The sequence below is a fragment of the Acartia tonsa genome, chromosome 4, assembly GCF_053477335.1.
Source record: "Acartia tonsa isolate MP-2025a chromosome 4, ASM5347733v1, whole genome shotgun sequence".
Classification (NCBI taxonomy): domain Eukaryota; kingdom Metazoa; phylum Arthropoda; class Copepoda; order Calanoida; family Acartiidae; genus Acartia; species Acartia tonsa.
The window spans coordinates 49,271,163-49,295,455 of NC_137263.1; the positions used below are offsets into that span (position 1 = coordinate 49,271,163).

At 36.6% G+C, this 24,293-nt stretch overlaps 4 protein-coding genes across 4 annotated transcripts in view; all 4 read left to right on the forward strand.

Moving 5' to 3' along the window:
- Positions 1 to 24,293, forward strand: part of LOC145315517 (protein C-mannosyl-transferase DPY19L3-like) — a 145,631-nt gene that overhangs the window by 83,620 nt on the left and 37,718 nt on the right. The gene's annotated exons all lie outside the window — the stretch shown is intronic.
- On the forward strand, positions 335 to 2,782 carry kdn (citrate synthase). The gene has a single exon (XM_080158722.1). It carries the CDS (start codon positions 937 to 939, stop codon positions 2,320 to 2,322), a length of 1,386 nt encoding a protein of 461 aa, XP_080014848.1. The 5' UTR covers positions 335 to 936; the 3' UTR covers positions 2,323 to 2,782.
- On the forward strand, positions 2,765 to 20,875 carry Lrrk (Leucine-rich repeat kinase). The gene is made up of 24 exons (XM_080158720.1): positions 2,765 to 2,876; positions 3,965 to 4,046; positions 4,648 to 5,038; positions 5,296 to 5,371; positions 5,785 to 7,583; positions 8,428 to 8,694; positions 8,802 to 8,876; positions 8,968 to 9,416; positions 9,761 to 9,902; positions 10,259 to 10,539; positions 10,833 to 11,021; positions 11,628 to 11,772; positions 12,152 to 12,271; positions 12,828 to 12,908; positions 13,360 to 13,481; positions 13,873 to 13,999; positions 14,153 to 14,377; positions 14,743 to 14,924; positions 15,011 to 15,126; positions 15,382 to 16,763; positions 17,025 to 17,660; positions 18,123 to 18,413; positions 18,658 to 19,112; positions 19,291 to 20,875. The coding sequence occupies exons 2-24, from the start codon at positions 4,009 to 4,011 to the stop codon at positions 19,466 to 19,468; spliced, it is 7,767 nt and encodes a 2,588-aa protein (XP_080014846.1). The 5' UTR covers positions 2,765 to 2,876; positions 3,965 to 4,008; the 3' UTR covers positions 19,469 to 20,875.
- On the forward strand, positions 19,502 to 24,212 carry LOC145317582 (uncharacterized). The gene is made up of 4 exons (XM_080158725.1): positions 19,502 to 19,579; positions 21,299 to 21,355; positions 23,038 to 23,223; positions 23,985 to 24,212. Exons 2-4 carry the CDS (start codon positions 21,323 to 21,325, stop codon positions 24,075 to 24,077), a joined length of 312 nt encoding a protein of 103 aa, XP_080014851.1. The 5' UTR covers positions 19,502 to 19,579; positions 21,299 to 21,322; the 3' UTR covers positions 24,078 to 24,212.

Sequence of the window (24,293 nt, forward strand, 5' to 3'; positions counted from 1 at the left end):
AGGAAATTTATTTTATGAATATGAGCAAAAAGTTGTAAAACCTACAATCTACATCTGTAAATGTTATTGTTCAAAATCCTAATGTTTTTTTTAAAAAGTTGTTAACTCTGTCATTAAAAATAAAAATATTGCAAATAGTTGTTAACTCTGCTAAACTTTCTTCTCACGGAATCAGCTGAGATTGAAAATCATGGAAGGAAGCAAATAGGGAAGTTGTAGGGGAACGGGGGTTTGTATGCCTTAGGGGGATGCTTAGAAAAGGGGTTCCGGAGTGGATAGGGTAAAAGTTATTAGCATGGGGGAGGCATTGTGGCCTTCCCCCTTTGCATCAAGTTGTCTAATATGTAAAGTCAAAGATTGCATTTTAGACTTTTTTAAGGACACTATAAAATGGCAAATTTTTATCACAAAACGGCCAAGAATCATTTTTTAGCATTGTTGAGTGTTGAACAAGCTTCTAGTTTAACTTTGTGACTATTCCTGTTTGTTTTAAATGTATATACGTTCATTATATTTTCTTTCTTTATATTACTAAAATATATTTAAAAATTTTAATTACGTAATAAAACCTTCATGACAGTTGTTATTATTAAATATAAAGTACTTTAATTTTAATATGCGCATAATTGTGAAATAATTAGGTTATAAAATTATTTTGTATTTTAAATATGGTTAAAGATAATACCATGTGATTTTACCATTCTAGCTGTAGATTACGTCATTGGCTTACATGTGACCTTAATATGAATTCTACTTTTGCTGTTCATTTTAGCATATTAAAGTTACCCTAGTAACAGCTTTTACATTTATTTTGAATTTTTTTCCTATTTAATTATTTAATGTTCAAATAATTTAATTTTTGAAAAATATTAAATAATTTACAGTTCTTCTTATAATGTTTATAGATTTTAATGTATTTATATTTTCAGAGCAGAAATGGCCCTTGTTCAGGCATGTCTTAAGGCTTTTCCCAAGCAGCAGAAGGTTCTGTTGAACCAGGCCGCCAGGATGAGCAGCGCGCCTGACCTTCGCTCCGCACTCGCCGAGAAGATTCCCGCCGCCCAGGAGGAGGTTAAGGCCTTCAGAAAGCAGCACGGAAACACCAAGGTTGGCGAGATCACTGTCGATATGATGTACGGTGGTATGCGTGGCATGAAGGGTCTGGTCACTGAAACATCTGTCTTGGACGCTGATGAGGGCATCAGGTTCCGTGGCTACACCATTCCCGAGTGCCAGGAGCTTCTGCCCAAGGCTCCAGGCGGCAGTGAGCCCCTGCCCGAGGGTCTGTTCTGGCTTCTTGTCACTGGTGAAATCCCCACAGAAGCTCAGGTAAAGAGTCTGTCTGAGGATTGGGCCAGCAGGGCTGAGCTTCCATCTCATGTTGTTACTATGCTGAACAACTTCCCCTCACATCTGCATCCCATGGCCCAGTTTTCTGCCGCAATTGCTGCCATGAATTCCGAATCCAAGTTCGGCAAGGCATACTCTGAGGGTGTCCACAAGACCAAGTACTGGGAGACCAACTTTGAGGACAGCATGGATTTGATTGCCAAGCTGCCTGTTGTCGCCGCCACCATTTACAACAACCTGTACAGAGATGGTGCCACCCCCTGCCCCATTGACACCTCCAAGGATTGGTCATACAACTTCACCGAGATGATTGGCTACAAGGACCCCATGTTCACTGAGCTGATGCGTCTCTACCTGACCATACACTCTGACCATGAGGGAGGTAATGTGTCTGCCCACACCACCCACTTGGTAGGATCTGCTCTTTCAGACCCTTATCTGTCTTTCTCTGCTGGTATGTGCGGTCTTGCTGGACCCCTGCACGGTCTGGCCAACCAGGAAGTTCTGCTTTTCTTGAACAAGGTTGTTGATCAGGTCGGACTTGACGCTACTGATGATCAGATGAAGGAATTTGTGTGGAGCCTCTTGAAGTCCGGTCAAGTTGTTCCTGGCTACGGTCACGCTGTCCTCAGAAAGACCGACCCCAGGTACACTTGCCAGAGAGAGTTTGCCCTCAAGCACCTTCCTGACGACAAGCTCTTCAAGCTTGTTTCCCAGCTGTACATGTTGGTGCCACCCATTCTTATGGAGACTGGCAAGGTCAAGAACCCCTGGCCCAATGTTGATGCTCACAGCGGTGTTCTCCTGCAGTACTACGGCATGAAGGAGATGAACTACTACACTGTCCTGTTCGGTGTCTCCAGAGCTCTCGGTGTCACCGCCTCTTTGGTTTGGGACAGAGCTCTGGGTCTTCCTCTGGAGAGACCAAAGTCCATGTCTACACAGGGCCTGAAGAAGCTTGTTGGTGCTTAATCTAATCATCATTCCGTCTCAATATTTGAGATTTATTACGCCATTTCCTCCATCTTGTTTTTGTTACCCCCTTGCCTCCTTTACAATAAAACATTTAATTTCTGTCAAGTCAACTAAAATGTAAAGTCAACTGAAACCTATCTATTTATATAAAGTCTATACTTATGTGAGCTTTAAAACTTTATACTTAAAAATGATATTCGGGTACCATTTTACATTTTACTAGGTACAAACAAATTATGTAATTAAGATAAATAGATCCATCTAATTAATTTGCAACAGAAAAATAATTATAATGCAACCTGTTAAATATGTATGAAATGTTTGATATGAAACCATTGTATTTTCACGTACCCAATCAGTACGAATAAAATAAATAAACTGTAAACACTAGTAGAACACTTGTCCTGGACTACGCTAAATCTAAATCATTTGGAAATATGTAGTTATTTCTTTCAGATAATTTTTACACAAGATAATTAAAATGTTTATGTTATGAGGGAGAAATCAAGCAACGCCTTAATATGTATAGATAAATGTCGTCGAAGGGATAGGTAGGTTAAAATAATATTTCTGTCTCATAGATAAGTACTTTACGATAAAAGATTTGTTATTTCTTTCATCGTTTTATAAACGGCTTTCCGCGGATATAGAATGTACAATTATAAGATTAAAACCAGTTTTTTAGCTCCGAGGTGCCGTAGAAAGCTGGATATAATACGATGCTAGACATAGTTTTTTCGTATGGATGAGAAACGGTTCCTATCCACCGGATTCGAATAAATACAGTAGGTATTTTTTATCGTTTTATGTGAAAGTTTTTAACGTACCTACGAAATTTAACAGTTTTACCAGAGTTATATTTACACACTATGTATCTCTGACATCATCATAGGAATCTATATCCAGTATGGCTTCAAACCCGATTAATAACTGCTGAATTAGAACTGGTTCTCATCCATACCGTAAAATCATGTATTGTATCGTATTATAGACAATTTTCTATGAACAATAAAAAACTAGTTTTGTTGGTCCGGTCCTTCAGCCCCTCGGGGACAATTAAACTCGAATTAATCCTAAATTTTTCATTTTACTATTCGCGGAAAGCTGTCTATAATACGATGTGATAAATAACTGGATAGTCTATTTTTTATAAACTTAGTTCCATTCAAATAAAATGGCGTCGTAGAAATTTTTGTATAAGTTTTACATCAAAGCTTTCTGCATTCTGTATATTTAAAAGTTTCTTGATGTTAATCTTGACAAACACTCATAAATTCCTCAAACTCAATGTCATTTGCCTACTCTTTTAGTACCAGCTGGAAAATCAAACAAAAATGGCTAAGGTTAAGACTACAAGGGTTGATTGAAACGCAATGCAAAGTATCTAGCCTTACTTCAAAAAGTAATAAAAGTTAGATTGTCTTTAAAGTTCATATATCGATCTCTTCAAGGGGTAAATTTTTGTACTTTAAAATCTTTACTAGGTACTTAGTTACAGTTTGAATTTCTTTCCCCCTTTTCTATTTCTTTCCCCAATATTTATAAATACGGAATATTTCCCTATTTGAGGGGAGTATACACCCCTGTTTAGGCTTGTTTAATTATTTTTAAAAATATTTAAAATAAACTTACTTTTAAGGCAAAATTACTGCACGATGGGATAAATTATACAATAGGCTGAAGATGGAATCGCTCATTGACGCTGAAGACTTTTCTGGAAGGTAATCCTAATTTTTGTTATTTATATTCAGAATTGTTATAAAAAAATTAGTAGGTAAAAGTTTTCACAATTCAACGAGTGAACTTTTGAAAACTCCATCCCCATCTTAATTAAGATCTTTGATATACAATAAATGTACCTACGGGATTTTTTTAAAAGTAAGACAATTTTTGAAGGGTCTACCTCACATTATTTTGCATATTTTTTTTTATCTACTAGGTACTAGTAAAATTTCCGTTCAGATTTAATTTTTCTAGTTTATTTCATGTTGTAATACACGATTGAAATCTTGTTTCCTTTTCTTTGATGCTTTTATGAATAATCCTACCATATAAAATAGAAAGCTTTTTTATCTGTAGCGAAGGATCTCGCTCACCGCTAAACCGATATGGTTCTCCTTTACAGTGAAGCTTCTTACAGGAAATAATTCCCCTATAATGATTTTTTATAAACTTTAAAAATAAAAATGGAAGGGTCGACTTCAAACCTCCCCCCCTTTAGTGCTCTTAGAGTGTTCTAGGGGCGTAGCCGCTAGTATTTTATAATGATTAGAACTGTTATTTTATTGTCTGCTCATTTAAAACACTAAAATGTATTTTAAGGTTACTCCACCAGGCTGCCTTGTGGGACAATGCAGAGCTACTGGAGGACCTTCTTAATGGAGAAGAACTTGGATACATAAATTCTGCAGACTCGTGGGGACGCACACCTGCCCATGCTGCAGCAACTACTGAGTCATCCCAGTGCCTGCTCATTCTAGTTCAGGCCGGAGCAAATGTCAACATTGCTTGTGGCCCCAGAGGAGAGTGTAGAACTCCGCTTCATGTGGCGGCTGAGCACGGTCATGTGGTCAACCTGCAGGTGCTGGTTGATGCTGGGGCAGATTTGCTTGCCAAAGATGCCCTAGGCCTGACTCCACTTGACCTGGCGGATAAGATGGATCACAGAAGTTGTATGGAGGCACTCAGGGAGGCTGTAGATAAAAAAGAACAGGTAGTTTTCCATGAAGAGGGATAAGGTTACTTTTTTTTTGCCTAACCCGACTCAAATTAAGTTATTGTTTCTAAACCTAAAAGGAAATACCAAGATAAGAAGCTAACAACGTTAGACATTTGACCTTGGGCTTGCGATAGGTTTGTAGGAGCTTTTTGACATCAACAAATGAATGCAAATATTTTATTTCATTAACTTACATTGCTCTAATTTCACAACAATATTTAGGCACACCTTAACAGATATTTATTTTTTAGGACAGACAAAAGGATTTTTACAACTTGTTAGATGCTTGTGCTGGGGGAGATATCAATGGAGTTAAAACAATTTTGGGTATGAAAATAATTCTTTTTTTACATTAAACATTACCTAACTAACTTTACGGTTAGCGATATATCATCGATTGTTTTTAAGTTTTAAGATCGAAAAAATCAAATACCTATGTATAGGTACCTTGTGAAAAAAACGGCACCATGTTAAATTTTTTTTTGCATATTTCCATCGGGATCACAAAGAGGATCATATTTAATTCAAAATACAAGCCGCTGCCAGTTAAAACTGCCTAGTGCTGCACCTATTTTTTTTCATTTCTCACTCTTGTCCACCCTCCCACCCTTTTAATTTCAAGAAATAATAATTTTTTACAACGCTGTATTAACACAGAAAAAAAAAGTTTTTAAACGATAAAATACCATTATCTAGGTACCTAGCGAATTAAACACTATTTTCATTAGTTTTCTATTTAGGAAATCAACATTCTGCTAGTGACCTTGTGAACTACGTCCCTAATGGTAGCAGCAGCCTTTTATTCAAAGCCTCTGAGCACGGCCAACGTGATGTTGTGCGCTACCTTATCGAGCAGGGAGCCAGAGCTATCATTCATCCAGTCACAAAATACTCACCTCTGTACATAGCTGCTTACAACGGTAAACGGGAAATTGTAGAGATATTGCTGAAGAAATTTCCTGAATTGATAAACGTTCAGACAGTTGAGAAATGGCTGCCATTGCATGCCGCTTGTTTTAACGGTCACGCAGCTGTTCTGGAATTTTTACTCAAATACAAGTTTCCAGATGAAAATTTGATCTCCTTTAAAGACCGAACTGGCAACTGGAAGTATGAAATGCCTTTTGATATCAACCAGCAGGATCTGTCAGGACAGAGTATTTTATACCTGGCCTGTTGTATTGGAAACCTTCGCATGGTCGATTTGTTGTTAGAATATCGTGTGAAAGCAGTGTCCACAACCATGCCAGTACCTGTCCAGTCGGAAAGTGAACCAACATCTCCAGAGAAAGGAGGACTACAACGGTCTCGTGGAATTGGCCTCCAGGCTTTAATATCAAAGTTTCAACCCAAGGAAGAGGTTTTAAAGTCGAATGAAATATGGATCAAACCAGTTGACCTAGATGTGTACTGTAACCAAGGTGTTGAAACAGCTCTACATGTGGCTGTTAAAAATCGACATCATGCAATTGCTTCGCATTTATTGGCTGCGGGAGCTGTACCAAACCTTACGCTTCAGTCAGCTCGTGGCGGGGATGGTGATCATTGCCTCAGATCTTCAACCTGTCTCCAGGAGGCGGCAAGAAATAGAGACATGGGCATGATTGATCTTCTCCTGAAGTACGGTGCTAGGGACGACCAGAACCTTGCACTTTCAACATCCGCTCAGACAGATGATTATTTGGTGATGTCTAAGCTTTTAGCATTAAAGGCTCATCAGGATCAAGAATCTCGCGTTAACAAAAATGCTCTGGCAGAAATGCACATGGGACGATCTATGAAGGGCCGCAGCTCTGTAAGCACATTAACCTACAATTCAATGTGTCCAAGTATTCCTGTCATGGTAAACTGGCATCAAACTGGAGCTCTTACAGTTGTCAAGGAACAATGGCTGATTGATTGTTCTGTCAAACTCAATCAAAAGCTGCGGTTAAGTCCTAAATATCAACCGTTAGCATTACATGCAATTACAAGGCTCGATTTATCCAACAATGAAATTTTTTCCTTGCCTGATGTTTTGTGGTCTTTATTGAGCCTGAAATTTTTATCCCTGGCTGGTAACAAGCTTGAAAGTCTAAATGAATGTACATACTGTTGTCCCTGGCTAGAGGAAATACAGCTACAAGATAACAGACTTGACAGTGTACCTGTCAGTCTATTCCAACTACCAGCCCTTTCAATACTAGACCTTTCAAACAATAAGTTAACAAGCGTGCCCTTCGCCATGTGGACATCACCAACCCTAAAAGAAATTAATCTATCCCTAAATATGCTGTCAGACCTGCCCACCACGGTGACACCTTTTCTGCACAGGCACGAGTCCACCTCCTCCCTGGGCACAGACAGCACCAACCCCCAGTTTGACACCAGCTCTGTCAGCGACTTTGGGTCCGACAATATATCTGTGAGGTCCGAGGATGATCTTGATGGCGAGGTTGAGGAGGATGCCAGACATCTCCAGGAAAAGACTTCTCAGCTGGAGCAGATTTATTTGAATCATTGCAACAAGTGGAAGAGCAGTGTTGTCATTGTTGATAAGGTATGTCTTCTTTGTGTAGTGTAATCAGTTCCGGAGCCGGGAGCAGCAACATTTTTGGTGGAGCCGGAGCCGGATCCGGAGCCGTATTTTTCGTTAAAAACGGCTCCGGCTCCGGACTAGCTAAAATTGATTTTTTAAAGTAATATTATAATTTGGCAACGGTCTATTTCCATATAATAAACTGAAAAACTATTGTTACTTAACAAATAGACACACATCCTTCTACTTTTATATAGCTTTAATCAAATAAAAGAAAAATATTTTATATTATTTATTTTATTTTATCAAATTCAATAGTGAAAAAAAATTGATATATTAATTTTAAGGTAGGAGCCGGAGCTGGAGCCGGAGCCGCATCAAAATCATACGGCTCCGACACCCTGGTAATCATGATGTAAAAGTGTGTGTGTGTGTGTGTCTAAGAATCTCGTTAACCGCTAGACTGATATGGTTCTCCTTTACAAGGGTATAACCAAACTCCAAAGAGAAATCGCCCACAGAAAAAAATGCAACCGCACCCCCCCCCCCCAAAAAAAAAATATATTTTGCTTTAATAAAAAAAATTGAATAGCTGCTAAATATTTACATAAATTAATGTAAGATTGAATCTTGATAAAGCAGAGATGAGACATAAATAGTAAATTAAATACCTAGGTATGAAAAAAAATCTAGGTAATTTTTTTTTATAATGGATAGATATTGAGTAACTGGGCTCAAAAAATGTGCAAAGGCATAGAAATTCTTCTAAAATTCCTCAAAATAGGATCGTTCATTTAACTTAAACTTTTACATGTATATTTTAATTTATTTTTCAAATGTATTTAATGTTTGTTTTTAATTTCAGGAAGATTTTGATCCCACTTTGACGGGTAGTGAAAACAAGCTGCAAACTCTGAATCTTTCTCACAACTCCTTTAAAGAAATCCCCGCTGGATTATCCTGCCTGGCCCCTCACCTCACCAGGCTTCACCTGTCCTACAACTCTCTGGAGAGCTTGGGTCCCATGGCCAGGTATCCGTTCTACCTGAAACATTTGGACTTGTCCCACAATCAGATTGCCAGCTGGCACCAGGAACAGGATACAGATCTCAGCTGTTACAGCTTAGCTCAGGTAATTATGTTTGTATATCATTAAATATGATAAAAGTAATTTAAATTTTTTGAATATTTTCTATCTATTATTATGTATTTTTAACTGTATTTTTTTTAATCAACCAGGAGCGAAGTTCAAGTGTCTGCAGTACTCCAGAACCAAGAAAACTAAACAGAGGAAATATTAAATCTTCTTTTAAGGTAAATTGTCAAATTATTTCAAAAATTTTGAGTTTGTTTAAGTTTAGGAAAATCTAAAGAGTTGTTTATCTACACGAAAATTAATTTTTAGTCTACTTGCGTGCATAAGCGGCACAATAAGCTGGACAATCTGAGAACTCTAATCCTAGCGGATAATTGCCTCCGAGACATCAGCCTTCACCTGTCTGTTCCAGATAGCGTCAGTTCAATATCCGAGGATCAGACGTTTGAATTGCTGCCCTCCACAACAACAACAACCTCAGCCTCATCAACCTCAACAACTTCAGCTGTGTTAGCAACGGCTCCATCGCCTTCAGCAGGTGGCGGTTGTTCCGATTCTTCAAGTGCAATCCAGAAGTCGAAGCTGATGTTCTGTAACCTGAGCATGCTGGATGTGAGTAACAACAGTGTCCGCAGTGTACCTGTCACCATCAAGGAACTGGTGAACCTGTCTGTGCTGAATCTGTCCGGCAATGAAGGTATTCAGGACCTGCCAGCTGAAATGGGGTTACTTACTAGACTTTGGAATTTAAATACAAGGTAAATAGTTTTATATATTGTTAAAGAATGCTTTTTTATTATATATATCTGATTTCTATACATTATCTCCAATAGAGTAAAACAATAGAGTGGGAAAGGGTTAAATAACTATGTCCCCACCCCGAGGACCCTATGCTGACTTTCATTTGGGTCATTGAATCAACTAATAGCGTCGGGAATATTAACAAACCAGGTCGCTACAAAGGAGCAGAAAGTAGTTTGATAGCAGACGAAAAAGTCTCAAACATGGGGTCCAAGTAGATGTCTGGTTAATGTTATACATCTTAAATTATATATTTATTGCATCTCTAACCTACCTTCTAACTAAATCATTATTATTACAGAGGATGTCGTTTACAAGAACCTCTGGCCTCCATGACTACCTCGAAACACTACAAAACTATGGATATAGTTGGTTACCTGAGATCAGTGTTGGAGGATGCTAAACCCTATGCCAGGATGAAGCTAATGGTCGTTGGTGTTCAGGTATTTAGTTTTCATTAAAGAAACATTACTTAAATAAAAGGTTTTTTTTACACAAATTGATATGTGTTTATATCTGCATGAATGGATATAAAATACGTGGATATTGTGAGAGATTATCGCATACCAAAATAAAAATGTTTCCTTTAGCTGGCTGAAATAACGATAAACCGGCCATTATCCTCTCTCCCTATGACTACTCAATTCCTGAAAATGGAGGAACGTATTGACCAATAACTTGAGGGCTGTATTAGCATCCTAAATTGAGGACAATTTTCCCCTTTTACAATATCCACGTATTCTAAATCCATTTTTTAACGTCTTGTAACTACATGAATAGGTATAAAGTAATTTTTTAGGGAATTGGCAAAACAACTTTGCTGGAACTTTTACGCGGGGAAGGTGGATCTTACAAACGGACGCGGCAAGCTGAGCACTGGGCCAGACGGATGGGCAACAGAAACATCAACATGAAAAGTGGGAAAGGGGTCAGTATGAGCACGGTTGGTGTCGATATTGGTGACTGGACGTATGAAAAGCGCGGGAAGACGGCCAATGCCTTTGGTCCTGTTGTATTTCGCACATGGGACTTTGGCGGGCAACAAGAGTATTACACTACGCATCAGTATTTTCTTTCAAAGTGAGAATATTTTCATATGAAATAATAATTTTTAATTCTTAATTGCAAAGCTTAATATATAGTATACATTAACATGTCATTATTAAATGATTGGTTGCTTGCTGCTTTATAGATCTATACAGATGGAAATGAGCCCTATTTAGATTTTTTCGGATTCAACGCTTTGTTTTTGAAAAATATATCATTTATTGCAGTTTTGGGATTTTTTTATACCAACATAGGCCAATTTGATTTTAATTGATTGATTTTTAATTACCTAGCAATAATACCTATGTAATCTGATATATTATCAGGAGAAGCTTGTATCTTGTTCTATGGAAAATAGCCGATGGTGAGAAGGGAATCAACGAGATCCAGCAGTGGCTGATCAACATCCAGGCCCGGGCACCCAACTCTCCTGTGATTATTGTTGGGACCCACCAGGATGTTGTGAGTACACAGTTCCCTCCTAGTTTTAGTGAATACCTACAGAATAAGATTAGGTAAGAGACATCCTTAGTACATCCTTAGATAAACAGTGGTGTAATCTTTGCACAGAAAAATATTTTTCAATTCCACTTCAAAAGAAAACTGTGTTTTTATAAAAATAAAAAATCATACCTAGGTACTTAATTATCAAATGCTGAATGAATTAACTAAAATAATTATGTATTTTTACAAATTACCCCCCTAGTTAATATGTGTATAAAATATATCACAAGAGTTTGTTGAATGTTCAAGTATGTGATGATTTTAGACCAAATTGTTTTTTTTTCTTTCTAAAATGTTAAACTGTTTTTCTTTACCGTTCATTTAAAAGTAATTTGGGTTATAGATAAAATAACTTGCTCTGCGTTTGTGAACTTTGCAGGGAGGGAGGGAACTGTTTGGGCTGTTTATTATTCGTTGGCTTGACCACTTTTGGGACTTGTATTGAATTTTGATTGGTTGATAAATTAAGTTTAGTGTTTAAACGTTTCAACCACTAATTGTAATCTACAGAATGGGTAATTTTGTTTATGATCATTGGGGATATAAATTAATTAATCAGCCATTGTTTTATCCCTTTAGATATATGGTATATTATTCTTTATGTCATCTTAATTTAGGGAAAAATTTATTAACTTGGTTGACCCAGAGAAGTGTGGGTTACCCCGGGTCCTGGATACCCTGGAGGTGAGCTGCAAGACAAAGTTTAACATCCGACACCTGGCCAACATGATCTATGATACTGCATTTAGTTTGAGATCACAGGTAAATCATTTATGATTATATTAACATTTGTAAAAGCGAAGTATTTTTTTATAATTTAGAGTCGGTCCCTTTGTCTGGAACGGTTAGCTCTTTTCGTTAATTTAAACATGTTAGAATTGTCCTATCGATTTCAAACCTTGCATGAGGATTCCTTTAACAGTTAGGTACGATTTAGAAAATGAAGCAACTCTATATTCGTTACGTCCATTCAAAACATGTTGCTTTTTAACACCATTTTTTTTTATCTTATTCATCTGATTTTTGAAATACCGATTCCTATTACAAAAAGATACATTGTTATAATCGAAGCATCTCTATGATGAAGTCCTAAAAATCTAAGTGTATCCTTAAACAGTATATTGAAATGATTATTATTTAGGGAAGTAAGCAAAGACTTCTGGAACAGAAGATCCCGGCCACATATTTATACCTGGAGGAAATTGTTGGTGACCTCTGCGTAGAAATGAGACATTCCTCTAGAGATCCTGTTCTAGGACAGGTTAGTATACCCCCCCCCCCCACACACACACATTTATACCTGGAGGAGATTGTTGGTGACCTCTGCGTAGAAATGAGACATACCTCTAGAGATCCTGTTCTAGGACAGGTTAGTATACCCCCACCCCACATACACATATTTATACCTGGAGGAAATTGTTGGACCTCTGCGTAGAAATGAGACATACCTCTAGAGATCCTGTTCTAGGACAGGTTAGTTCCCCCTTACCCCCTATTTCTTACAAATTTATTGTTTGTCAGTTTTCAACACGACAACTTGTTATTTTTTTATAGCTTTTATCATTTATTAATGTATTGTTGCCTAGTGACTGTACATAAATCCCACAACAATCTGTATTTGATCTATAACATGTACAACATTTGCAATGTACATTTTAACTCCAGTGACTCAAGTATAATTTGAATTTCCTGTGCGTTTTTGGCATTTTCATCTGTCTATAGGTATTTCACATTTAGAATTTATATTAAAATTATCGTGTCAAATGTATCAAGCGCAACCTTTGTACTGAAATAAAATGTTTCAATTATTAATTTAGATTGAGTATGAAGAGTTGGTGACCTCACATATGAAGACAAAGTTCAACGCTTGCTTTCGTGATAGTGCTGAACTTCATCAGGTACAACATTTAATCTGAAATGACCGGTTAAGATCTAACCATGAAAGCATAACCATTTCTATTTATGAAAATTTCTCCCCGAAACAGAAATGAAATACTATTGGTTATTTCTTTTTTACCTCACAACCTTCAGGGAGTGTATAAATTCTGAGCCACGAAAGCAATATGTTAGAAATAGGGATTATTTTAAATGGGCATCGAGTGAGGGGGAGGGGGGGCAAGGTACGTTTTTTTTTCTGGGGATTTCACTAGTGAGAGTATTTTTAAATATCCCTCCCAAATTAGTTAAAATCTTTCATTGGACCTATAAGAAGTTTCACTACAAAAGAAAACCGTATCGGTTCAGTTGTTAGCGAGATCCTTCGCTACAGACATCCAGTCATCATGTTACTTTTATATATGGATTATATTAATAAAAACTAAGAAATAATATTTTATTTTTTTCCAACAGGCGACATCGTTTCTGCATGATAATGGTGTCCTGCTCCACTACGACGATGCAACTCTCAGAGATTTATACTTTCTTGATCCACAGTGGCTCTGTGATATGCTCTCTCACGTCGTCACTATCAGGTTTTCAATATTTTATTTTTTTATTTTTTTAAGCACAATTACATCAAAGAGAAAGGGGGCAATGGTCTGTTTTTTTACACTAGTCCCAAAAGTTTCACAATAACGTTTTCTTATTCGTAGGTTCAACAACTTTAGGGACTTTTACTAAATTTTTATTAGTTGGTTTATTAAGTTGAGTTTTCAAACGTTTCATCCACTAGTTTTAATCTACAGAAGGGTTAATTTTGTGTGTAATCATTGGGGATATACATCAATTTACTGGCCTTTGTCTTATCCCTTTAGATACCGGCAATTACATACATTAGTAGCATAGCTTATTAAGAAGATTATGTACCTACCCTACATTTGTTTACAAATACGAAGATAATTCATATATTTATTTTATTTTCAGGGAGATAAATCCATTTGTGAAGAACGGTATAATGTTACTGAGTGATCTGAAGCATGTTTTCAAATCATCCACAGCTGTCTCACTCTCCGCTAAATCTTATATTGTTAATCTACTCAATAAATTCGAGGTAAGAATTTTTATGTATTTAAAAATTATACCTACACATTTTTAGATTTCAATTAATGTACACGCATGTTATTTGAATATTTTGTTTACATTTAATTACTACTTTTGCATATGATTCCAAAAATATTTTGCTAATACTTACAAAAATATTCAGGTTGGTTTGACTTGGGATAGTCGAACTCTTTTGATCCCCTGCCTTCTACCAACCGAGACAATGCTATTCAGCGGCCTCCCAGGGGTGGATAGCAGGGTCACCATTCCATTGAGGTCACGAGGCTGGTCCCAGCGAGGACGGAGAGCTGTACAGAACAGTGTTGGAGCGGGTGGCACGGCTGGTACCATTGTGGGCAACTCTTCATTCTTTACACAAAATTCACAGGTGCTTATTATTTGTAACTAGCTGTTACTCCCCTAGAGGCCTCTTGTTGAGAACAGCTGTTTACCAAAAAAATATATTTTTACGGCCGTTAGATGGCACTAGTAATATTTTTTTACTATTTCTCTTTGGAGGGTTGTGGTACACTCCCCCAAAATAGTAATAACCTTCCCTGGAACTATGAGAAGCTAATCTGTAATTAAGAACCATATCCGTTTATCTGTTAGTGAGATCCTACGGTACACAGTACACACAGACAGACAGAGATATCCTGTTACTAGGCATAAATAATCAAAACTTAGAATTGACAAAAATTTTATTTATTGAAAAAAAAAAAACGTTTTACTTTAAGACATGATATACTTAAGGACTCGAGTAGTTTATCCGGCGGTCAGGCACACCCAAGAAGTAGGTCAGTTCCCGCGCGCAGGCTTCTACGAACAGCTGACATATCTGGTCCTATGGATCAGTTGGGTGGAGCGCAAGCAAGAAAAATGCCGCGTGATTATGATTTATCACATAGGTCGGAACCTGAACATGCAATACACAGGTATGAGACTTTTAATTTCATTATAGCGAAATATACACCTATATTTAAGAATTAGGTAACTAGAAAATTAAATATCACTTGTTCAGGTTGATATTGCTGGCTTACCTTCCGTCAGGTTTCTGGTCCAGGCTCCTTACAAGAATTCTGGCAGATGATTCTGTTGTAGAAATTTTAAGATCATATTTTATCATCCCACAGGCAAGTTACATTATTTTTAAAAGAATTATATAAATGTATTTCTTCCATAATCCAGTTATGCTTTTTATAATGCTAGCAGCTAGAAGCCTCTGGGGGTACTTAAGAAATTTGAAGGTCGAACATGTGCTTTTAATTTTAAAGGGGAAAATTTTGTTTTGCCGGGGTAAAGGAGAACAATATCGGTTCAGCAGCTGTATCGATACAGACAAACATCCTGTTAGTTTTATACAATGATAATAATGACGTCCATTTCAGGAAGTGGAGCAAGACCCTCACCTGGGTAAAATAATAAATGAGCACAAACCCGAGTGGGTTTGTTGGCAGACAGGCCTGCAGCTTCAATACCTGGACACAACCTTACTCTCAGTCAGAGAGGTGCTACCGAGGTCTCTAGCCACTCTGGATTATCATCACATGAACTTGATGGTAAAGCAGGAAGGAACCTGGACTCTTGTGGACCAGGCAGGTTCAGCCATCATTGAGATATCTCTCCCACAAGACACTGTTGTCATAAAGCGTCCTGTTAAAGATACCGGCAAAAAGGATCCAATCGGGTATCAAGCACTTGTGCTAGATCCATGCCCTAGGACTGTATGTCAGTTCTTATCGATGGCTGTTGAACATATTGATCAGCTGTTAGAAGATTGGTACCCAAGTTTAGGTACGAGATTTGTACACACAAGTGAAGGAAAAATGTTGGTGACAAGATTGGTTCCTTGTCCTAGGTGTCTCTGCGCTCAGATGGATAAGGAGACCAATGATCCGTGGAAGGACTTCAGCTTCCTTAGCAGCAAACATGCTGAGGAGTTGTTATCAGAGAATATGAGCATCAAGTCATCTAGCACCAGTGTAGAGAGTAGAGACAGTGGAGTTGGCAGGGATGGATCAAGAAGTGGCAAGGAAGGTACAACTGATTCTATTGAACGGAAACTTGATATTGCTAAGCATGGCCTGCCTCCGCAAGAGGACAAAGTTTATACTTTCCTTGTAGAAGAGTGTATTTTATACGCATTTGATGGCAAAAATGCAGAATGTCCTCTTCACGTAGAACAATCTCTGGCACAAATGGCTCCGGATACAGTTTTCTTGGATCTGGGAGAACGCCTGGTCATGTCATCTGAAGGAATTAAGAGAGGGTCGCTGATTGGCCGCGGGGCATTTGGATTTGTTTTTGGAGCAACTTGTCGTGGCCGTGGCCCGGGGCAACCATTCAGAGAGGTTGCAATCAAAATGCTACAGCCAGTAAATCCAGGACCTAAAGCCAAGGCGTCTTCACAAGCTGCATACAAAGCAGCAATGACAAAATGGGAGCGTGACCCTATGCAGTATGCGTGTAAGGCCTACACCACAGCAAGACAAGAACTAAACATTCTTCTCAACATCAAGCATTCACACGTAGTACCTTTAGTGGGAATTTGTATAAAGCCTCTGGCTATAGTTCTGGAATTAGCGCCTCTAGGAGCTCTAGATTCAATGTTGAAGCACTACAGAAGGTCAGGAGACAAGCTATCCACAACTACTATCCAACAAATCTGTATTCAGATAGCAAGAGCTCTGGAATATCTACATCAACAACACATTATATACAGAGATTTGAAATCTGAAAATGTTCTCGTCTGGGATATGCCACAGCCATTCCAGGTAAGATTCTCATTACAAAATGGTGTATTTTTTTTGGCAGTCTGTCCCAGTGTCCATATACCTTATGAAAGTTGTAATAGGTATAAACGGATGCATACAAAATTATTTTTCTGCTATGTTAGATTAAAAGAGTGAAATAAAGAGTGATAATCTTATTACCAAAAAGGGGACAACTTATTTTTATTTAAATTTGATTTTCAAAAACAAAACTTCTTAAAACAAAGGTAATTATTAATCTTAATTATCAATTTTTCTATCCAGGAGGTCAACAATGCATCCAACGTCCAAGTGAAGCTGGCAGACTACGGAATATCACGTGCCTGCCTACCTACTGGAACCAAAGGTTTTGGTGGCACAGAAGGATTCATGGCACCTGAAATAATGAAGTATAACGGCGAGGAAGAATATACAGAAAAGGTTGATTGTTTCTCTTTTGGAATGTTTATGTATGAACTTCTAACACTACATCAGCCGTTTGAAGGACAGGAAACTGTCAAGGAGCTGATTCTTGAAGGGGGTCGACCTCCACTTACCCAACGAGAGTTGTCCTATCCCTCATATTTTGTTGACCTAATGGTGATATGTTGGTCCCACCAGTCACGAGCAAGACCGTCAGCAAGTCAAATAGTGTCCATCACATCTGCTCCAGAGTTTACCCACCTGCTGGACACAATCCTGCTGGATCAGAAATCATGTTTTGCCTCCAGTGCGACTACAACAATGAAGATTGGTAGTCAGCACGGCCACCAGGAGCTATGGTTGGCATCTAAGATGAGTAGCCTGGTCAGCTCAGAGACTCACCTCAATATTCTGGAGGCTGGACTCGGAGGATGGTCTAATCATTATACCCAGAGGGAGAAGTTATCTGATTCTGTCACCAGTATGACAACTGTTCAGGTATTATAGTAAATATTTAATATCTTTAATAATCAGAAAAGAACCAGGGGTCTAAAGTGAAAGGCATTGGCCGATAAATAGATGAACATCCCCAATGTTTATGTACTTAATTTAATTACCACCTCTGTAGATTACAATTAGTGGTTGAAACGTTTGGATACTCAATTAATATACCAATCATAATCCATTAGGGTTCTAGGTTGATTTTGTGATTGATCTGTATAAAGAAACAGTGCGAAGACTTCACAACAATTAATTTTTATCTGTATGCGAATGATTTTGTTCATCGTAACTAAGGGTTATATTAATTTATAGTCCTTCTTATTCCTCATGATCCCTGACTTTTTACCAATATTCTGCGAATTGCCCACATTTTCAAGTCATATAAAACCACTAAATACAAGATATTTCTGTTGATAAGGCGAAATTAAATTAGAATATACTTAACATGATATGCTTCAGGACGCAATTTGGGTTGGCACAAGCCAGGGAACCGTGCATGCCTACAGCAGTTCAACCTACCGAAGAATATTCTCCTACCAGATGGACCCAGACACGGAGACCCCGTCACCCATCCGCTCCTTGTATTACATCAAGTCCTCAGGGCGGGTGGTGGTGGCCTTGCACAGTGGCCGCATATTTATGTGCCAGTCGGATACTATACCTGTGAAGGAGACGGGGGGAGAGGGAACTTTTATTCTCACTGAGTTGGGAACTTCTGGGTGTGTGCATAGTGTCACTAGTATTTATAAGGTAAAAATCATTTATTAATACAAACTTTATTATTTTATTACATGATATTTCATTTACGATGGTGTTACTGTTGGTATTGGAAAGGTAATGTAAAAATTTTATTTCGGATAAAATAGGTTGAATTTTGATTTATTTTTATCGAGATATTTCTTCTTGTAATGCAGATATTAATGATTTCACAATATTAGGTAAGTTATCATCTTTTTTGAAATTTTTCAATTTTAGTGATAATTTAAATATTCAGGAAGAAAATTGTGTAGAGGTTTGGTGCGGCCAGTCTCAGGGCGCCATTGCCATATTCTCACTAAAGGAAAGCATTGTAACCAACCAGGATATTGTCAACCATCCCCTGGATGTTGGCGAGGTCATGCAGGTCAAATCTACGGAGACTAGCGAGCATGTGTTCAGCTACCTGTATCCAGGTTGTGTTATATACCAGTGGCATGCCGAGGACAAGACCATCCGCGCCAAGCTGGACTGCAGCAAGCTCATACCTTGCTCAGAGTCGCTGAAGACAATCAACATTGATGACCAGTTTTCTCCGGGCAGATGCCAGGTATCCACTCTGGAGGTGGTTGGGGATCTGCTGTATATTGGAACCTGCTGGGGATGCCTGGTTGTGGTAGAAACCATAAATTTGAGGCCTGTTACAGTATTCCGACCTTTCTCTGATGAAATTCAAAGCCTTGTTAGTTTTAGGTAAGACTTTCTTCTTCAAAAATTTTCAACTATTTTACACAATAAGTGATGATAAATATACAAATTCACCAATTACAATATTGTCAATTATATTTAAGATTTTTGTCATTAGTTTTTAAATAAGGATACAAATTAATCTTTTTCAGATTTTAGTTTTTTTTATAAATATTTATTTTAGTCCTGTTTCTGGAAAGCAATGTCTGGTGAGCATAGGCCGAGGATACAGAAACCTGATCAAACGATTCTGTCCAGATTCTGGTTCTGGCAGTGGTGGCCAACAGGATGGAGGGGAGGAGGCTGACAGCGAGAAGATCTATGCTCTGCTATGGAGCACAGATTCCTGGATTATGCTATAGTAGGTAGACAACTATAATATAGAAATTTAATAGGAATGAATATATTGAATCTTTTACTGAAGAGTAAATCAAGAAGAAAATATTATCATAGCCTATTCTTGAGAATGTCAGGTGTGTAAAAAACACTTATTTCATATTTAAAACTAAGCTATACTTAATTTATAGTTGTAGTTCAATTTTCATTAAAAATTAAAGAAGTTTGTATGCTTTTTAAGGAAATAAAATCGTGCATTTACATTAAACTTTTTGTTTAATTATTCTGTTTTTTTTTTTTAATTTTAAGTGGATATGAAATCATTAACTGAAGATTAACCCAATTAAAAATAACATTTCATTATTTTTTCGCAAATAAATATCAGTTTATTAACTTGTTGTGAAAAATACGATAGTTTTGTTTGTATGTATGTAGTAACATTATTACAAGTATGGCTTCGAAGCCGATTAATATCTGCTGGATTACAACCGGTTTTAAGCCTTACTGCAAATCATGTATCGTATCGTATTAAATCCATTTTTTAAAGAATATAAAAATATTCAATAATAATTTTAAAACCAATTTTACTTTTATAACTGTACATTTTTATATCCGCGAAAAGCTGTTTTTAATAGAAAAACTATTAATTTTATTGAAATTGTAAATATTCTTGTACATAAACGTTAAAAATTGTCAGATAGAAATTCATTCTTGAAAGGTTGTTTATTTTTTATTTAGAATCTCGTTTTGATGCACTACAAATGAAATTCAAGCAGTTATTTTTTTTCTAAAGAATTTTTTTACAATTATTTTTATATTATGAGCTTACAAAGGTTAGCAGAACCAGCTACATTTACTACAAGTTTATAAAATATTTTTTAAACTCATAAAATTCTATTTAGTCAAATATTTAATCAAAATTGTCAAAATTTAGTTTTGTCATAATACTTTCCTGTTTGTATTAGTTTTTTTTAGATATATTATTAATTTTTTTTTATTTTCTACAGGGGCTTGATAATTTTTTACCAGAATGATTTAACTAACCCCCAAATATTAATTGTTGAGCATAGGACAATGGCGCTAAAATTAATCCTATGACAGAATTTCACATGCAAGAATTATGTGGAATGATAATTAACAGTCCATTGTCCTATTTATTTATCCTCTACTAATAACTAAAACATGTAAAAATCATTAAAAAGTTGAATGTGAAGTAAAGTGATGTATTTGCAGGGCTCGGCAGCAGCGCGTAACAAATGTGTGAAGCGCGGCTGCCAAGCCATGTTATTTATAATTATGTCTGTATGTAACTAAACCAAATTGTTATCTGTGATTATTAACTTTTAGTTTATATTATAAATTTCTTAGTATTTTGTTAATTGTTCAAAATTTGACATAAATTTTTGATTTGTGAAATAAATCAATGATACAGATTTGTGGAGGTTTTTGTGTGCTCGTACATTTTAGGGCTATGCGGTCGCCCAACAGTTTCTTGCTATTGTTGGAAAAAAGTATATGTAACTCTTGACGGCTAAAAAATAGCTAACATACCTATATGTCTTATGCCGAAAAAAATAGTTTGTTAAAAAGTTAACAGCGGCGGTATTGTAATCCGACAAAACGCAAAGGCGAAATTTTAAAGTTAGAACGGTTTGACTGATATCGCTTGTGATTTTACATAAAAGAATTTGGCGGCGTATGGTTTTTGGAAAAAAAAACGGTTTTAAAAATAAATATGGCTTTAACATCAAATATACCTTACAACGTATATATCACATCAAAAGGTCATGGTTACTAATGATTTTTTCGGGAAGCTTTACTGGCAGGAGATGGTCTTAAATTTCTTTTTCTTGCAGAAGGAAAGAGGGTTAGGCAAGACAATGTTTTTAGAAATGGTGTACAAAGAGATACAGGTACAGTAACACATTTTTATACATTTACGCTTACTCAAAAATATTTATTCATGCTTGCTCAGCTTTAGGGGAATAAGGATATTCTATTTTAGATGGGATGAAATTGTGTGAATTATATGACCTAAAATTTGCAATCACATTCAGGGTTGGTATAAACAATCCAATTTTTTTTTTTTTTGGGGGGGGGGGTTAATCCAAAACCCGGGTTTTTCTTTCAATGTACCTTTCTTCGATAATGCTAACTCTATTTTAACTCATAAGGAGTAACATTTGCAAACAACTATTATAAATTCTGCACAAGATTCATTTTTTCCCTTGTTGCAAATTTTTTTTTTTTTTTGTCTCATGTTTTTTTTCCAGCCCTTGGAAAATGGCAAAATATTGTAAAACTTTTTCTCGTATTCATTTGAATCCGGTGGATAGGAACCGGTTCTCATGAATACGAAAAAACTATGTCTAGCATCGTATTATATCCAGTTTTCTACGAATATAGAAATGTACAATTATAAGATTAAAACTAGTTTTTTTAGCCCCGTGGTGCCGAAGGCATTCTATATCCGCGGAAAGCCGTTTATAATACGATACGAGAAATAACTATTCTCGTATTTATTCGAATCCGGTGGATAGGAACCGGTTCTCATCCATACGAAAAAAACTATGTCCAGCATCGTATTATATCCAGCTTTCTACGAATATAAAATGTACAATCATAAGATTAAAAGCCGTTTATAATACGATGCGAGAAATAACTATTATTTTATTCATTATACCCCCTCCCCCCCCTCCTAAATATTCTTTGTTTTTTTCACCACATAGTTTTTATTTTTTACCCCCCCCCCCCTCCCCACAGCAGGGTCAAATTTGCAGAATATCAGGGAGTACGGGAGGGGACAATGGATCGAATATTCAATTTTTAGGAGTCTCAGACTTTGGGTACTGGCTTAAAGGGAATGTGCAAGAATTTAGCAGTTTTTGACCGACTTTGGGTACTAGCGCACAGAATGCCGCTAACTCGTTTGTTAATTTTTGAATATTGCAGACAAGTATTTATAAACTTTTTTTGTTATGATGTGGCTGGTTTTAACAATTTTTTTTCTCTCCAGAAAATATCATTTCATACCTAGATAAAAACTTTATTGTGATATATGTTTAATAAACAATTTTAGAATCCAATTAAATTTTGGGCTATGGGGCTGTGGGTTCAATGGGTTCCAGGGAAATTTTTCTAGTTATTAATTACATAATGGTTACGTCAGTCTGATGGGCTGGCAATATAATTTTCAAATTAATGCTTTTTTCTTGGAACTTTCTTTCTTATTTAATTGTTTTCTGTATTGTATTAACTCTCCCTTTAAAATTTCCTCCTTATTTGCTGGATTAATCTGGATTTTAAGGTCTTTCAGCAAATACTTTTAAATTGAATTAATTGCCCATTGTCCCCTCCCTTACTCCCTGGCAGAATATACACCCCTGTAAATTATAAAAACATTTTATTTAAACTATTGTATTACTGCATTTTACAAATAACGGAATAAATAAATAGGTAATAATCTTTAGAAAACAATGAAACCCCCAAAAAACGGGCCTTATTAACAAAATCGGTTGGGTTATTTTTTTAAAAACCCGGGTTTTTATCACATTGGGCCAAAAGTGAAAAATAGTTTGACTTTCAAATTGTCTAGGAGATGACGAAGGCACACCTGGAAAGTACACAAAGAAACCTGGAGCTGCAGGAACTCCTGGCAGCTAAACAAATTGAATTATTGGACTTAAAGATTGCCCAGGAGAGGATTATTCTACAAAGACTTCAAGAAGATAAAACCCGGCCGGATAATGGTCTGCCAGTTATTGAGAATCCTGTTAATGAGGTAAATAGAAAGAAATAATTAAGAATGACAGTGGGGGGGGGGGGGTTCATTTACAATTGTTGGCCCCACCCCTATATTATAGACGACACCGCCCTAAAACTAGAGACGTTCAAAATGGTACTTACTGCTGCTATGTCGGGTATGAAGTGAGGGACTTTGACTTTTAAATTAACAAGTATGACAACATCCATAAAAGCGAAGCTCTGAAACGATAGGACACACGGACATTAACACTTGTATAGTGTCAGAACTGAATAATCAGAATATAAATGAATAAGGGTTAAAGCAAAATTGTGAGTAAATTTGTTGAAAAACTTCTTGATACAGGATAATGTTTATGGACATACCTACATTTTTAAGACTTTATTTTAGAGTTGCTTTGCTTATAATATTGTACTTTGTTGTCTAATGAATCAGTATACCAAAAATCAGAACATTCGGATAATTAGATCACATAAAAAATTTTTGTTAAAAAAGTAAAAAATCAACATGTTTAAAATGGACGTAGGGACATTCTGGTAATGATTATAGAGTTGCCACGCTTTCTAAATCATACCTAACTACTTCAGGAATCACCATGCAAAGTTTGAAATCGATAGGACAATTCTAACATGCCTAAATTAACAAAAAAAGCTATCTGTCTCAGACGTACGGACGGACGTACGGACCGACCCTAATTATAGAAAAGCTTCGCTTTTAAAAATAGACGTCATAACCACATAAAAAAATTTATAATCATTGATATATCCTGTTTATTTCAGATTTTTAAGCTGCAACAGCTCCAAGAGGCAAACCAATTACAATATGTGTATCTTTTGGACCATGTAGCAGAAAGCTTAATAAATATTGACTGACTGACTTACGGACAGACATGTTTTGGATAATAAAGAGAGTAGGAAAGGGGGCTATGTAACCATTTCGTAAACAATGAGCAAATGGCAATTACAATCCAAATATCATTATGTTATGAAACTTTTCGTAATGTTACTCTTCCAACTTTTTCTTCATAATGAAATGATATTTGGATTGTAATTGCCATTTGCACATTGTTTATGAAATGGTTACATAGC